This window comes from Scyliorhinus torazame, chromosome 8 (assembly GCF_047496885.1).
Source record: "Scyliorhinus torazame isolate Kashiwa2021f chromosome 8, sScyTor2.1, whole genome shotgun sequence".
Lineage (NCBI taxonomy): Eukaryota > Metazoa > Chordata > Chondrichthyes > Carcharhiniformes > Scyliorhinidae > Scyliorhinus > Scyliorhinus torazame.
The window spans coordinates 63,762,723-63,777,822 of NC_092714.1; the positions used below are offsets into that span (position 1 = coordinate 63,762,723).

The 15,100-nt window shown below is 47.2% G+C and overlaps 1 protein-coding gene across 1 annotated transcript in view; it reads right to left on the reverse strand.

The window, feature by feature from the left end:
- The window catches only part of spag17 (sperm associated antigen 17), a 382,475-nt gene that overhangs the window by 280,900 nt on the left and 86,475 nt on the right, over positions 1-15,100 (reverse strand). The window contains exons 13-14 of the mRNA XM_072513741.1: positions 7,316-7,402; positions 6,011-6,124 (exon numbers count right to left, since the gene is read on the reverse strand). Coding sequence (XP_072369842.1) covers positions 6,011-6,124; positions 7,316-7,402 — 201 coding nt within the window. The remainder of the gene's footprint in view (positions 1-6,010; positions 6,125-7,315; positions 7,403-15,100) is intronic.

The following is a 15,100-nucleotide window of genomic DNA, read 5'->3' on the forward strand; positions in this document are numbered from 1 at the left end:
GGCCGACATCACCAAGGCCGCAATGCACTCGGTGGACGTGTCCGTCCCCTTTCAGGTAGAGAGCGATGCATCAGACATCGCACTGGCCGCTACACTCAACAAGGCGGGCAGGCCAGTAGCATTCTTCCCTAGGACCCTCCACGCTTCAGAAATCCGACACACCTCGGTCAAGAAGGGAGCACAAGCCATAGTGGAAGCTGTGCGCCACTGGAGGCACTACCTAGCCGGTAGGAGGTTCACCCTCGTCACCGACCAGCGGTTGGTCGCCTTTATGTTTGACAACGCACAACGGGGCAAAATTAAAAATGACAAAATCTTGAGATGGAGGGTCGAACTCTCCACCTACAATTATGATATCAAGTATCGTCCTGGGAAGCTCAATGTGCCCCCAGATGCCCTGTCCCGCGGCACATGCGCCAGCACACAAGATGATCGACTTTGGGCTATCCACGATGACCTCTGTCACCCGGGGGTCACCCGGCTTACCCACTTCATTAAGGCCCGCAATCTGCCCTTCTCCACTGAGGTCAAGGCCATGATCAGGGACAGCCAGGTCTGCGCGGAGTGCAAACCGCAGTTCTACCAGCCAGACAAGGCCCACCTGGAAAAGACCTCCTGGCCCTTTGAGCGCCTAAGTATTGACTTCAAAGGGCCCCTCCCCGCCACCAACCGTAATTTACACTTTCCAACCATCGTCGATGAGTATTCCCGCTACCGCTTCGCTGTCCCCTGCCCCGACATGACCTCGGCCACTGTGATAAAGGCACTGCACAGCATCTTCACACTGTTCGGTTTCCCTGCATACGTCCACAGCGACCGGGGCACATCGTTCATGAGCGATGAGCTGTGTCAGTACCTGCTCAGTAAAGGCATCGCCTCGAGCAGGACTACGAGTTATAACCCGCTGGGAAACGGGCAGGTGGAGAGGGAGAACGCAACGGTATGGAAGGCCGTCCTTCTGGCCCTCCGGTCTAGAAGTCTCCCGACTCCCCCGCTGGCATGAGGTCTTCCCCGCGCCCTCCACTCCACTAGGTCGCTCCTCTGCACAGCCACGAATGAGACCCGTCACGACCGTTTGTTTGTCTTCCCCAGGAAGTCTATCTCTGGGGTCTCGCTTCCATACTGGCTGACAACTCTGGGACCCGTCCTTCTCCGAAGGCATACGAGGAGCCATTAGACCGACCCCCTGGTCGAGAGGGTCTAGCTGCTGCATGCCAACCCCCAGTACGCCTACATCGTGCACCAGGACGGACGGCAAGATACGGTCTCCCTACGAGACCTGGCGCCAGCTGGCTCCCCTGCCAACGCGCCCCCCCTCCCCGCTGCCTACGCCACCCCCTGTGCCCCTTACGCCCCCCTGGATCTCCTGTATTGTCCCGCGCCGGCACTCCTGTAACGCACCACCCCCCTGCCTACCCCCACCTGTCAACCGTCTCCGACACGCCGGACTGAAGCTCAAGCTCCAGACACATCGCCCCCGGAGTCACCACCTGTAACAACTGTGCCCGCCGCACCGCCAGAGCTGAGGAGGTCTAAAAGAACGATCCAGCCTCCAGACAGACTGAATATTTAATGACCCCACGTCACCCCCGCTGGACTTGATTTTTTTAACAGGGGGTGAATGTGGTGAATGTATTCACCTAAGCATGAACTGTCTGTATAGTGCTGTGACCTTTGACCTGGAAATGATGATACTGTCTACTTCCAGGTACTGTACTGGAACCCCGGTGGGCTCTGCCTCTGACTCTGCCCTCACCGGGACAATATATAGACCAGTCACCTGTAGGTAGCACACATTTGTACAGCCGACACTGGCAGGCGAGTTCATGGATAATAAAGCCTAATGTTCACTCGTTCTCATCGTCTCACAGTGAATTGACGGTATAACACCGACTTACTGAAGGATGGAAGGCAGAATCCATATGGAGGCCCGACCAGGCCTATTCCAAGACCCCTCTCGAGGAGCGCCTGACCAGACCACCAAGGATGGAGCTGAACACAGGACCCAGCCCAACCTGACTCAGGAAGCTCCTGCGACCCAAGTGCTCTGAAATGGCGGAGACACCGCGCGAGGACCCGAAAGCGGCGCAAGGTATTCCTGTATTTGTAGAATGCCGGCCTCGACCGGATCGCAAACATGCCTCCCCTTCCCGGCAGCCCCAAAACCGCATCCAGCGCCCGGGGCCCTGACAGATGCGACCCCGTGAACAAAACCAGCGCCCCTGCCCCCGCCAAACGCAACCACCTACCTTCCACAAGGCCAGATTTCTCTCATCAGATCCCAGGTCCATTCAGATGCAGCGCTGACTGAGGAAGCGAGGGAAATGCTGCGTCTGCAGGTGAGACTAAAGCAACGCGGTTTCAACACTCCTCTCCCCGGCATACTCCTGGCAAACATCCAAGCGATCGAAAACAAGCTGGACGAACTTAACGCTAGACTTACCTCTCAGAGGGAAGCAAGAGACTGCTGTGTGCTCTGTTTCACAGAGACATGGTTCACCCCTGCCTCACCGGACTGTGCCGTACAACCTGAAGGCTTCTCAATTCACCAGACGGATCGCACCGTGTGATCAGGTAAAGCAAAGTGTGGAGGGGTTTGCCTCCTCAACAACTCCTCTTGGTGCTCAGATGTGGCGACACTGGCGACCTACTGCTCCTAGACCTGGAATACCTGACCGTGAAGTACCGCCCGTACTACCTTCCATGTGAGTTCACTTCAGCCATTTTCATAGCGGCCGACATCCCAGGCAGAAATGAAGGCGGCGCAGGATGAATTGTATACAGTTATAAACGTCAGTAATGAAACAGAACCCCCAGAGGCCTTGTTCATCATGGCCATGAACTTCAACAAGGCCAATCTCAAGAGTGTACTGCCAAAATTCCACCAACATATCTCCTGTCCCACTAGGGGCGATAACACTCTCGACCTCTGCTACATAAAAATATAGGGCTCCTACCGTTCCATCCCCCGACTGCACTTTGGAAAATCAGATCATAAGTCGATGCTCCTTCTCCCAGCATACAAACAGAAACTCAAGTAGGAGAATCCGGTTAAGAAGGTTGTGCAGTGCTGGTCCGAGGAAACAAGAGCTCCTACGTGACTGCTTGGAGTCTGTGGACTGGTTCATAGTTAAGAACTAAGCGACCAACTTAAACCAGCATGTCACATCCACCACAGACTTTATCAGCAAATGTGTGGACGACTGCGTGCCAACGAAAGTAGTACATACGTTCCCCAACCGGAAACTATGGCTTAATCGGGAGATTGACTCCCTACTGAAGGCCAGGTCTGAGGCCTTCCAAGTCAGGTGACCCTGACCAAGATAAGAAACCCAGGTACGACCTCCGCAAAGTCACCCGGGATCCAAGAAACAATATCAGACCAAGCTAGAGTCACAGACTAGGGTTACAGACTCTCGTCGGTTGTGGCAAGGCCTAAACAATATAACGGGCTACAAATTGAAGCCGAGTCGAATCTCCGGCAGCAGCGCACCCCTCCCAGATGAACTCAATGCATTCTATGCTTGCTTCGAGCAGGAAACCATAAAACTGCTGTCGACTGCCCCAGCAGCCCCGGACACAGCCAAACCCACCATCACAGCCATATCCACCGTCACAGCTTCCGAAGTCAGATCGGCCTTCCTGAAAGTGAACCCTTGGAAGGTGACGGGTCCGGACGGGGTCCCTGGTCGTGCACGCTGATCCTGCATGGACCAGCTGGCAGATGTGTTCGCCGACATCTTCAACCTCTCCCTACTCCGTTCCGAGGTCCCCACCTGCTTCAAGAAGACCACCATCATGCCAAAGAAGAACCAGGGCAACGTGCTTCAATGGCTATCATTCGGTGGCCCTGACATCGATCGTATTGAAGTGCTCCGAGAGGTTGGTCATGAGGAACATCAACTCCATACTCCCAGAATGCCTTGATCCACTGCAATCTGCATACCGCCGAAACCGAGCCACAGCAGACGCTATCTCCCTGGCCCTACACTCATCCCTGGAGTATCTCGACACCAGGGACTCCTACATCAGACTCCTATTTATTGACTACAGTTCTATCTTCAACACCATAATCCCACCAAGCTCATAACAAAGCTCCAAAGCCCAAGACTTGGCTCCTCACTCTGCAACTGGATCCTCGACTTTCTGACACACTGACCATAATCAGTAAGTATAAACAACAACACCTCCTCCACGATAGTCCTTAATACCGGGTTAGCTCCCAGTATGCTCCCTATATACAGACGGCTGCGTGGCAAAATGTGGCTCCAACTCCGTCTACAAGTTTGCTGACAACATGACCGTAGTGGGTTGGATCTCGAACAACGCCGAGTCAGAATACAGGAGGGAGATAGAGAACTTAGTGGAGCGGGGTAAAGACAACAATCTCTCCCTCAATGCCAGCAAAACTAAAGAGCTGGTCATTGACTTCAGGAAGCGAAGTATTGTACACACCCCTGTCTGCAACAACCGGACCAAGGTGGAGATGGTTGACAGCTTCAAATTCCATCACCAAAAATCTGTCTTGGTCCACACACGTGAACGCTACGATCAAGAAAGCACAACAGCACCAATTCTTCCTCAGGAAACTAAGGAAATTAGGCAGGACTCTTATTAACTTTTACAGATGCACCATAGAAAGCATCCTATCAGGCTGCATCACAGCCTGGTATGGCAATTGCTTGGCCCAAAACTGCAAGAAACTTCGGAGAGTTGTGAACACAGCCCAGTCCATCACACAAACCTGCCTCCCATCCATTGACTCTTTCTACACCTCCCGCTGCCTGGGGAAAGCGGGCAGCATAATCAAAGACTCCTCCCCCCTGGCTTACTCACTCTTCCAATTTCTTCCATCGGGCAGGAGATACAGAAGTCTGAGAACACGCACGAACAGACTCAAAAACAGCTTCTTCCCCACTGTCACCAGACTCCTAAATGATCCTCTTATGGACTGACCTGATTAATACTACACTCGTGTGCTTCACCCGATGCCTGTGTCTATGTGTTTATGTTGTGTACCTTGTGTTGCTTTTCTTTTCATGTACTAAATGATCGGTGAGCTTCACGCAGAAAAATACTTTTCACTGTACCTCGGTACACGGGACAATAAACAAATCCAAATCCAATCCAATCCAATCCATTGTCATTTCCAGTGCCTGGTTCAATATCGGGTGGTCTGTCCTGTTTTATTCCTTATCTGTGTTTCTGTAGTGGTTGAATACAACTGAGTGGCTTGCTAGGCCATTTCAGAGGGCATTCAAGAGTCAACCACATTGCTGTCGATCTGGAGTCACATGTAGGCCAGACCAGATAAGCATGGCAGATTTCCTTCCCAAAAGGATATCAGTGAACCAGATGGGTTTTTACAACAATCAACAGTGGTTCCATGGTCATCATTAGACTTTTAATTCCAGATATTCTATTGAGTTTAAATTCCATCACTTGCCATGGTGGGATTCAAACCCAGATCCCCAGATCATTATCCTGGGTCTCTGGATTACTAGTCCAGCAACAATACCGCTATGCCACCACCACCCCCTCTGTAATGGGAGGGACAGCCTCCTGAATGGTGCGCATAAAATTCTGCCCCAAATTAAAATATGTGTTGATACTTTGCAATGTCCCCCAAACAAACAACTATTTCAAAATAGGGGCCGGGATTCTCCGCCGGCGTGGTTCTCCGTTATTCCAGCGCCCAGGGGTTTCCCGACGGCATGGGGCTGCCCCACAATGGGAAACCCCATTAACCAGCCGGCGTAACGGAGAATCCCACCGGCCAGTCGGGGCGGAAACGTGGCGTAGCGGGGCCAAGAATCCTGCCCAGGATACCTATGCAGGTTGGATTTTATTAGCTTTCGCTTCTGTAAAATATTTCAAATTCTAACATTCAACTGCGACAGACTTGACAACTTGCTGATAACCATCAAGGCTGAAGCGTGAAGAACAACCATTCATATGCATTTCCTAAGAAGGAAACACATATCTTTGATGTGCGTGCATGTGTGGGTACCTTCAGATGATGTGTCCGCCATGTCAAGATATCATGGAGATTAAGAAGCAGGGGCTGCTTAGGCTCTTCACGTGGTTTATTCTGTTCATATTTTTTGAATTCTTCAATCATTATCTGTATAATAGTATCAATCGGAAAAAATATTATGCTCATATCAGGAGTAATTGTTTAAGATCTAATTCCATGTACTGTTGAGTAAAATGGGATGTACTAGGAAACAAAAATACGTCTCCCAGTCATATTTTTACTGTTTCAAGGTACATATGCATTTTTGAATATGAAAGAAAAGACTATATAATAGAAATCGGAATAGAAAATATAAGCAATGTACAGATAGGTGGATAAATAACTAAAGAACTGGTAAAACTCTTCACCAGAATACACTGTACACAGCAGAAAACCCTGGGGCAGGGGCAACGAGAGTGGTGGTGACAAGATTGAGAGGTCACGATGCTTCAGCAGAACAAGCCTGAAGGAACAGCTGTGTCTTTTCTTGTCTGTCATTTTTATAAATTTTATTGAACGTCTACAGGTGTCACTTTTATGTGCAAATTCTGGCATTTGGAATCCATTAATTGTTGAATGGGAGTCAAAGTAGTCGGGAACTGAAAAGCATTAACATAAAATTAATTTTTTATTATCTATCTTTAAGGGGCCAGTTTAGCACAGTGGGCTAAACAGCTGGCTTGTAATGCAGAACAAGACCAGCAGCGCGGGTTCAATTCCCATACCGGCCTCCTCAAACAGGTCATGAAGATACCCTTATTTAGCACCTTTCACTTTTCTTAAGAATTCCTAAAAGCTCTTCATTAAGCAACTAACATTGATATTGCAGCTTTAATATAAAGCATCTCCTAAAGGAGTTCAAAAAGAGAAGGCGGTATGAAACAGACAGAGATGATAGGCGAGCAGAAACTTGTGCAGAAGAGGATATATGCACCATTCACACTTATTACTTTTGAAGTCTAACAGGGGCTGTTTAGTTAGCACAGGGCTAAATCACTGGCTTTGAAAGCAGACCAAGCCAAGCCAGCACCACGGTTCAATTCCTGTAACAGCCTCCCCAAACAGGTGCCGGAATGTGGCGACTAGGGGTTTAACTTCATAGAAGCCTACTTGTGACAATAAGCCATTTTCATTTTGTAATTACTGCTGCTCAGTAGATTTGACTGGGAAGATGATCTCAGCTGTTGGGTTTTGTTCCATACAAAACATAATAAAAAAAGAAAAGATAAACACAAGGAATAGGTAAGGCAAGGAACAAATATTAATGTTCAAATGATGAAAGAATCAAATGTGACTTGCCCGGTCTTTCATGCCCTGCATTGATTCTCGTGTGAACAAATTATTCATTGGCTTTTCTGGGAACTCGCCAAACTCCTCAATTAATTCCTGTACAAAAGTTTTAAAGGGGGAAAATATTATCCATCTATCAGGATGATTAATTTTCACGTTATTTCTACCTCAGGGCACCATTAATTACAGTAGGATCTTTAAAAGATTTACTTGGAACCTGAAGCACCTGTTTTGATCCCCCTGGCTAGTGTGCGGTCAATTCCAGCCCAACTTGACCTGGAGTTGCAACAGAATTGAAATTAATAAATATTTCTCAGAAAAACATCCGAAGTTTTTGGGCCTTGGCTGCCCAACAATTACAGTCACCAGGTTTGTAAATTTAAACACAATTCATTTTCTTAACAACAATAACTGGAATTAAATACATAGCAAATACAACAGGTTAACTATCATCTAATTCATAACCCCCCTACTTAAACTTGCCTCACCCTCTACACACACACACGACAAACAAACAGAGGAGAAAAGAGGGGTGCAAAATAATGTTCAAAGTAAAAGAATCTTTGATTCAGATGGTGGCCTTCTGGCACACCTTCCTTCAAAGTTTGCTGTCAGCTCAAGATTTCTACTTTCAGTCTGTAATGATTTTCACTGTGGATTCATTCAGGTCTCGGTACAGCTTGCAGCTTTCCTGGAGAAAGAGAGAGAGAATAGAGAGCAGGTCCTTTCCTCTGAGGATCCAGGACTCAACTGTCCTTCCTTGGTCCTCTGAAAAATCATCCCACTCGGCATAAACCAATCACTGCCTGTTATCGGGCAGAATAAGGCCTTTTGGCCACTTCATTGATCACCAACCAATCAATTGAACCAGGTCCGACTGATCTCTCGGGTTCCGAAAAGTCTGAGTTCCGCTGTTCAAAAGTTAGCACAGTGTTCCTTCCTACCCCTGCTCGACTTAAATTTGTCCATTAAGCACCCATGGATTAAAATGATAACAGCAAAAATAAAGAAAGGGGACTAAAGAAGGGTCCTTACACACCTTAGCCTCCAGCATAATAGTGGGAACAATTTTGGGTGAAGAACTGATGCTGCCTTCTATATTTTGATGTGAACCACAAGCTGTTTCTTATATTGACTGAATGACCACACAACTAGTGTATTAGTTCAAAGACAGTTTATTAATAACACAAGACTTATTACTATATGCATTAACACACGCGACTATGCACTAAACTAGACCTAATAACTAAGATGGCCTTTACTTAACTTCGGGGTGATCGGCTCTGTGCACGATTATTACTTTATCTGTGTCCATGTGGGTCGGTTGGAAGTCTTCAGGTTCGTCTCGGCTGGGCTCGTCCTTCAGGTAGCGATCGCGGGTCCTTGAACTTGACTAGTTGATATGCTACAGTTGGTCACACACAGGCTGGTCCAGAAGAGGCTGTCCTGTCGGTTTGCAGTTCTTCTTATCCCCCTGGGCTTTCGCGCCATTTGGGGCGATCCTAACTCCAGATCCAATAGATCGATAGGGTTTTGATCACCCTCATTGATCCTGGCCAATTAGTGGGCGGCTGCCTCGGTGGCTGGGCGGGTCCTAGCTACCATTGTCATATGCACTTAGGCCTTTCCAAATAAGGGGAAGTGGTGCCGGTTAGTCTGCTACTGTTGTAACTCCTTGATTCAAACTCTATTGTCCTGGGGAAATGATGATTGACTACTAATGGATACAAGCTTCAGTCAAGTCTGGCTTCTTTGAACAATACACAGAGGGTGTGTACCTGTCTGTGTCCAAGCTGACCACACTTCCCATGGTTCTTTGCAGGTGGCCATTTTAGATGGCTACATCCCATCCTCTTGATCCTGAACACGATGCGTGGTGGATCACAGTATTGATCCCATATCTGGCTTGTTGGTTTGGTCACCCTTAAGGTCAGTAAAGGTCCTTCTCTGCTCTGTCCTAAAGTTATTGCACAATCTTACCTAATTCATTATTACAAACATTCATTAAATCAATTCCCTACGAATGTCTCTTTCATTTTAAAATTGGATTCATGTAAAACATTTTAAACATCAAAGAGTTGGTTTCTAACTAAACTCTCTAAACTACACTCATGCTGCTGCTTCTACATAACAAACTTATTTACAACATAAAACTTTAAAACAGCAGCACCACATTTCTTCTTATCCTATTTCATTAGTGCAGAGGCCCAAATGGCACATCTTAGCAACAGTTGTTACAACCGATTGTAAGCAATACATTCTTATGACAGCTTTATTAAAGACCCAAAGAAGGGGGCTCAAACTGTGTCTCGGGGGGGGGGGGGGGGGGGGGGGGGGGCTTTCGCCTTCCATTTACGGAGTCAGAGTGTGAGGACGACTATGTGTATTATCGCAATTAGGAGGAGGGCCTCTACTATGTATGAGAGTGGGTTCCATTTTGCGACGTGTTCCCAACAGGCGGGGGTTTCAGTCTCGATCTTTAACAGTTGTTGGGTGGTATCCTGTCTAGAGATGGTCTAAACATACAAAGTAGCAAAGATCAGTGGGAGACTAGAGGACTGGGAAATCTTTAGGGAGCAACAGAAAGCTACTAAAAAAGCTATAAAGAAGAGTAAGATAGATTATGAGAGTAAACTTGCTCAGAATATAAAAACAGATAGTAAAAGTTTCTACAAATACATAAAACAAAAAAGAGTGGCTAAGGTAAATATTGGTCCTTTAGAGGATGAGAAGGGAGATTTAATAATGGGAGATGAGGAAATGGCTGAGGAACTGAACAGGTTTTTTGGGTCGGTCTTCACAGTGGAAGACACAAATAACATGCCAGTGACTGATGGAAATGAGGCTATGACAGGTGAGGACTTTGAGAGGATTGTTATCACCAAGGAGGTAGTGATGGGCAAGCTAATGGGGCTAAAGGTAGACAAGTCTCCTGGACCTGATGGAATGCATCCCAGAGTGCTAAAAGGGATGACTAGGGAAATTGCAAATGCACTAGTGATAATTTACCAAAATTCACTAGACTCTGGGGTGGTCCCGGCGGATTGGAAATTAGCAAACGAGACACCACTGTTTAAAAAAGGAGGTAGGCAGAAAGCGGGTAATTATAGGCCAGTGAGCTTAACTTCGGTAGTAGGGAAGATGCTGGAATCTATCATCAAGGAAGAAATAGCGAGGCATCTGGATGGAAATTGTCCCATTGGGCAGACGCAGCATGGGTTCATAAAGGGCAGGTCGTGCCTAACTAATTTAGTGGAATTTTTTGAGGACATTAACAGTGCGGTAGATAATGGGGAGCCAATGGATGTGGTATATCTGGATTTCCAGAAAGCCTTTGACAAGGTGCCACACAAAAGGTTGTTGCATAAGATAAAGATGCATGGCATTAAGGGGAAAGTAGTAGCATGGATAGAGGATTGGTTAATTAATAGAAAGCAAAGAGTGGGGATTAATGGGTGTTTCCCTGGTTGGCAATCAGTAGCTAGTGGTGTCCCTCAGGGATCAGTGTTGGGCCCACAACTGTTCACAATTTACATAGATGATTTGGAGTTGGGGACCAAGGGCAATGTGTCCAAGTTTGCAGACGACACTAAGATAAGTGGTAAAGCAACAAGTGCAGAGGATACTGGATGTCTGCAGAGGGATTTGGATAGGCTAAGTGAATGGGCTAGGGTCTGGCAGATGGAATACAATGTTGACAAATGTGAGGTTATCCATTTTGGTAGGAATAGCAGCAAAAGGGATTATTATTTAAATGATAAAATATTAAAACATGCTGCTGTGCAGAGAGACCTGGGTGTGCTAGTGCATGAGTCACAAAAAGTTGGTTTACAGGTGCAACAGGTGATTAAGAAGGCAAATGGAATTTTGTCCTTCATTGCTAGAGGGATGGAGTTTAAGACTAGGGAGGTTCTGCTGCAATTGTATAAGGTGTTAGTGAGGCCACACCTGGAGTATTGTGTTCAGTTTTGGTCTCCTTACTTGAGAAAGGACGTACTGGCACTGGAGGGTGTGCAGAGGAGATTCACTAGGTTAATCCCAGAGCTGAAGGGGTTGGATTACGAGGAGAGGTTGAGTAGACTGGGACTGTACTCGTTGGAATTTAGAAGGATGAGGGGGGATCTTATAGAAACATATAAGATTATGAAGGGAATAGATAGGATAGATGCGGGCAGGTTGTTTCCACTGGCGGGTGAAAGCAGAACTAGGGGGCATAGCCTCAAAATAAGGGGAAGTAGATTTAGGACTGAGTTTAGGAGGAACTTCTTCACCCAAAGGGTTGTGAATCTATGGAATTCCTTGCCCAGTGAAGCAGTAGAGGCTCCTTCATTAAATGTTTTTAAGATAAAGATCGATAGTTTTTTGAAGAATAAAGGGATTAAGGGTTATGGTGTTCGGGCTGGAAAGTGGAGCTGAGTCCACAAAAGATCAGCCATGATCTCATTGAATGGTGGAGCAGGCTCGAGGGGCCAGATGGCCTACTCCTAGTTCTTATGTTCTTATGTTGTGTAGTGGCGTTTGGGATTGGCTTGTGTCCTACTCTGATTCCGAACGTGTTTCCTGTGCTTTTCTTTAAACATCTAATTTCGGGGCACCCTTCATTTGTAAGTTTTCACCAATCTCCTTTCCCAGTTGTGCTAATGTAACATTCGGATGTGGTCCCATTGAATTTCCGGTACATGGTCCTTTGGTTATTGCACCCAAATAGGATGCTTCTGTTGGGCTTAACCCATAACATGCCGTCTTCGCATTCCCCTGCATCTGGGGGTCTGTACCATAAGCTGCCGGGCTGTGGAGAGTGTTTGATGTTTTGCGCTCGGAGTCCGGTGAGTCCAGCGATTATCCATATGAGGAACGTGTCTTTTGGATTCAACTTGCGGTGTTTCTGTTCACCGTGTAATCCTACGGAATCAAGCATAGCATCATGTTATTATTGTTGGTTAATATCTGTATGTATTAGTCTTTCTCTCTTAGTTCCAATTGTCCTTTAAGATTGTCACCATGTGTGACTCCCTCATTTTATTTAAAAAAAACTTTTTGGTGAGGTATTAATTGAAGTGCTGCAATGCAATCGTTCAAGTGTCTCACAGCTTGTGTGGTCGATGCTAGGAGTGGGCGGATGCTTTCTTCGACCAGTCTTTACTAACAACCATGGGAGGTTGAGGCTTTGATTAACCAGCCGAATTTTAGGGCGGCCAGTTTCAAACGTTTCGTCCCAGGGGCTCAGAGGCAGCAGCAGTGATCACCAACCATTGTGCTTTTAAGTGTAAATAGCATGTGGAAGCAACCCAAAGGGGTCTAAAGAAAGGTGAAAGAAGTAAGGTTTTAGAGAGTGGAGCAAAAGGAAGATTCAAGACCTGCCCAGGTCATTGTAGTGTGCAGTAAACCATTCTAGGGAGCATGAAGGGAACATGAGGTGCAAGTGGGCCACTGCGGGGTAAGAATGGGTGGGATCCCAGGGTAGGGCGGGGGAAATGCCATTTTGCCACTACCCGAGCTCGACTTAACCGGATAATTCTGGGGCCCTCAGGTAGGGCGGGATTAGTGCCATTACTCCCTACCTCGGTGACCGAAATGAGCGGAAAGAATTTGTAGTCATATGAGATCCAACAAGTGTGCATTTAACTGCGTAGCTCGCGCCTGTGTTTCTGTGCGAAGAGTAATTATGACTGTAACAATTCTGGTGTCAGGCCGACATCAATTAAAACCATGTGTTGAGAAGGAAGATAAGGTAGGAAAGAAGAAGACTGGCAGGCTCCATCAGAAATTAGGACACCTTAATTATCAGCTAGTGTCGGTTTCTCATTGTCTGGGCACCTCAGATATTTGTGTGCAGCAACTGTGTTAAATCATTACTCAAGAGGGGCTCAGTGCTTTCTTCTCCAGGTTGCCAGACTCGTGTCTGCAGATTTTGGGCGTTAGTCACGTAGGCGTGCTGATGGTCCGATTAGTCATGTCTTACCTGCCTGCAGGAATTGTCATGGTGCCAAAGAGGAGTTTCGGGGTATTGGCGTGATGGAGGGTAGTTGGGGAGTGGTGAACTGGGGGTGGGCAGAGGATCAGTTGATGGGTGGGGATTGTCATTGAAGGGGTCGAAGAAATTCAGAGTGTCGTTCCGGGGGCTAAGGTAGCTGATGGCAGAGAGATCACAGAGATTACGCCAGTTGTCAGGGATATCAGTCAAATCCTGGGGGCTCTCATCAGAGTCAAGTGCGAGGTTGAAACCTGCGAGTGTGGGCGGAGTTGGCGCCAGGAGAGGGGGGGAGGGGAGGGTTGGAGTTGGCGTTGGGCTGAATCGTCAGTGGGCAGAGCGTCATCCTCTCCCATTGCTGAGGTTAAGTGGTGGGCGTGGCTACGTTGTGATCCGTCGAGTTTGAGTTGGTTGATGTGTACCCGGCGGGGCTTACTTTGTCTGCAATGGAGTAAGGGTCTGCGAATTTAGGGGATAGGAAAGAACTGGGGTTGTACAGCGAGATTATAACTTGCTGGCCGACTGTGTATTCTATGGGGTGAACCTTTTTGTCGAAGCTGGCTTTACTCTGCTTCTTTCTAGCGCCTAGTCGGACAGCAGCAGCTAGCTGTGCCGCTTTAATGTTCTCTGTGACCTGTTGAACTGCTTTTTCGTGGGTGAGAGCGGTTACTGTGGGATTTGCTAAATCGAGTCTTAATAAATAATCAATGCCTTTTATGGGTCTCTCTGTCAATAAGCGACTTTCATTTCATTTCATAAGGGTGTGGGGGGTGAAACCTGTGGAACTGGAAACAGTGTTCCTGATAAACATGAGAGTGAAGGGTAGTACTGTGTCCCACATGGTATTGTTCTGCTGCACCGTTTTCCTAATGGTAGTTTTTAAAGTGCGATTCATGCGCTCTACTATGCCGCTGGATTGGGAGTGTAATGCTATGTGGAATTTCTGTTTGATGTCGAGAATAGTCATAACGTTTTGCATTACTCTGCCGGTGAAGTGGGAACCTTGGTCTGACTCAATGCTGCGTGGAAGACCCCAGCATGTAAAAATCCGTTGGGTCAAAATTTTACTGTGTTTGAACGTGTGGGGAATGCTTCAACCCATTTTGTAAATGTATCTATAATGAAATGAAAATGAAATGAAATGAAAATCGCTTATTGTCACAAGTAGGCTTCAAATGAAGTTACTGTGAAAAGCCCCTAGTCGCCACATTCCAGCGCCTGTTTGGGGAGGCTGTTACGGGAATCGAACCGTGCTGCTGGCCTGCCTTGGTCTGCTTTCAAAGCCAGCGATTTAGCCCTGTGCTAAACAGCCCCAAACAACCAGAATGTACTTGAAACCGTTTCTGCAGGGGGAGGGGACCAATGTAATCGATTTGCAAGTTTGTCCAGGGGCCTTCTACAGGTCGGGTGTGTCTCAATTGTCCCTTCTTTGCATAATGTTCTGATTGTTCTGAGCGCAAATGAGGCAATTCTCAACATAATGTGTGACATCACTTTTCAATTCTGGCCACCAACACAAAGATCTTAAATGGGCAATGATGGTGTCTATTCCCTGATGTCTGTGTCTGTCATGGAATAGATAGATTAACTGGTTTCTGTCTTGGGTGGGGACCACATAAATTCTGTATTTTAAAACTATCCAGTCTTGTATTGTGAGTGTGTCCTTCCATTTGTCATAGGGGGTTGGGTAGGTGCCGTTCAGTACCTGTTTGAGGGAGTCATCTGCTTTCTGGGCTTGGGATAAATCTTCAATATTGGTTTGGGAAACCTGGATTGAATGCATCTGCTCACCTTCAGGTGGTCCCAAAAGTGACCACTACGTG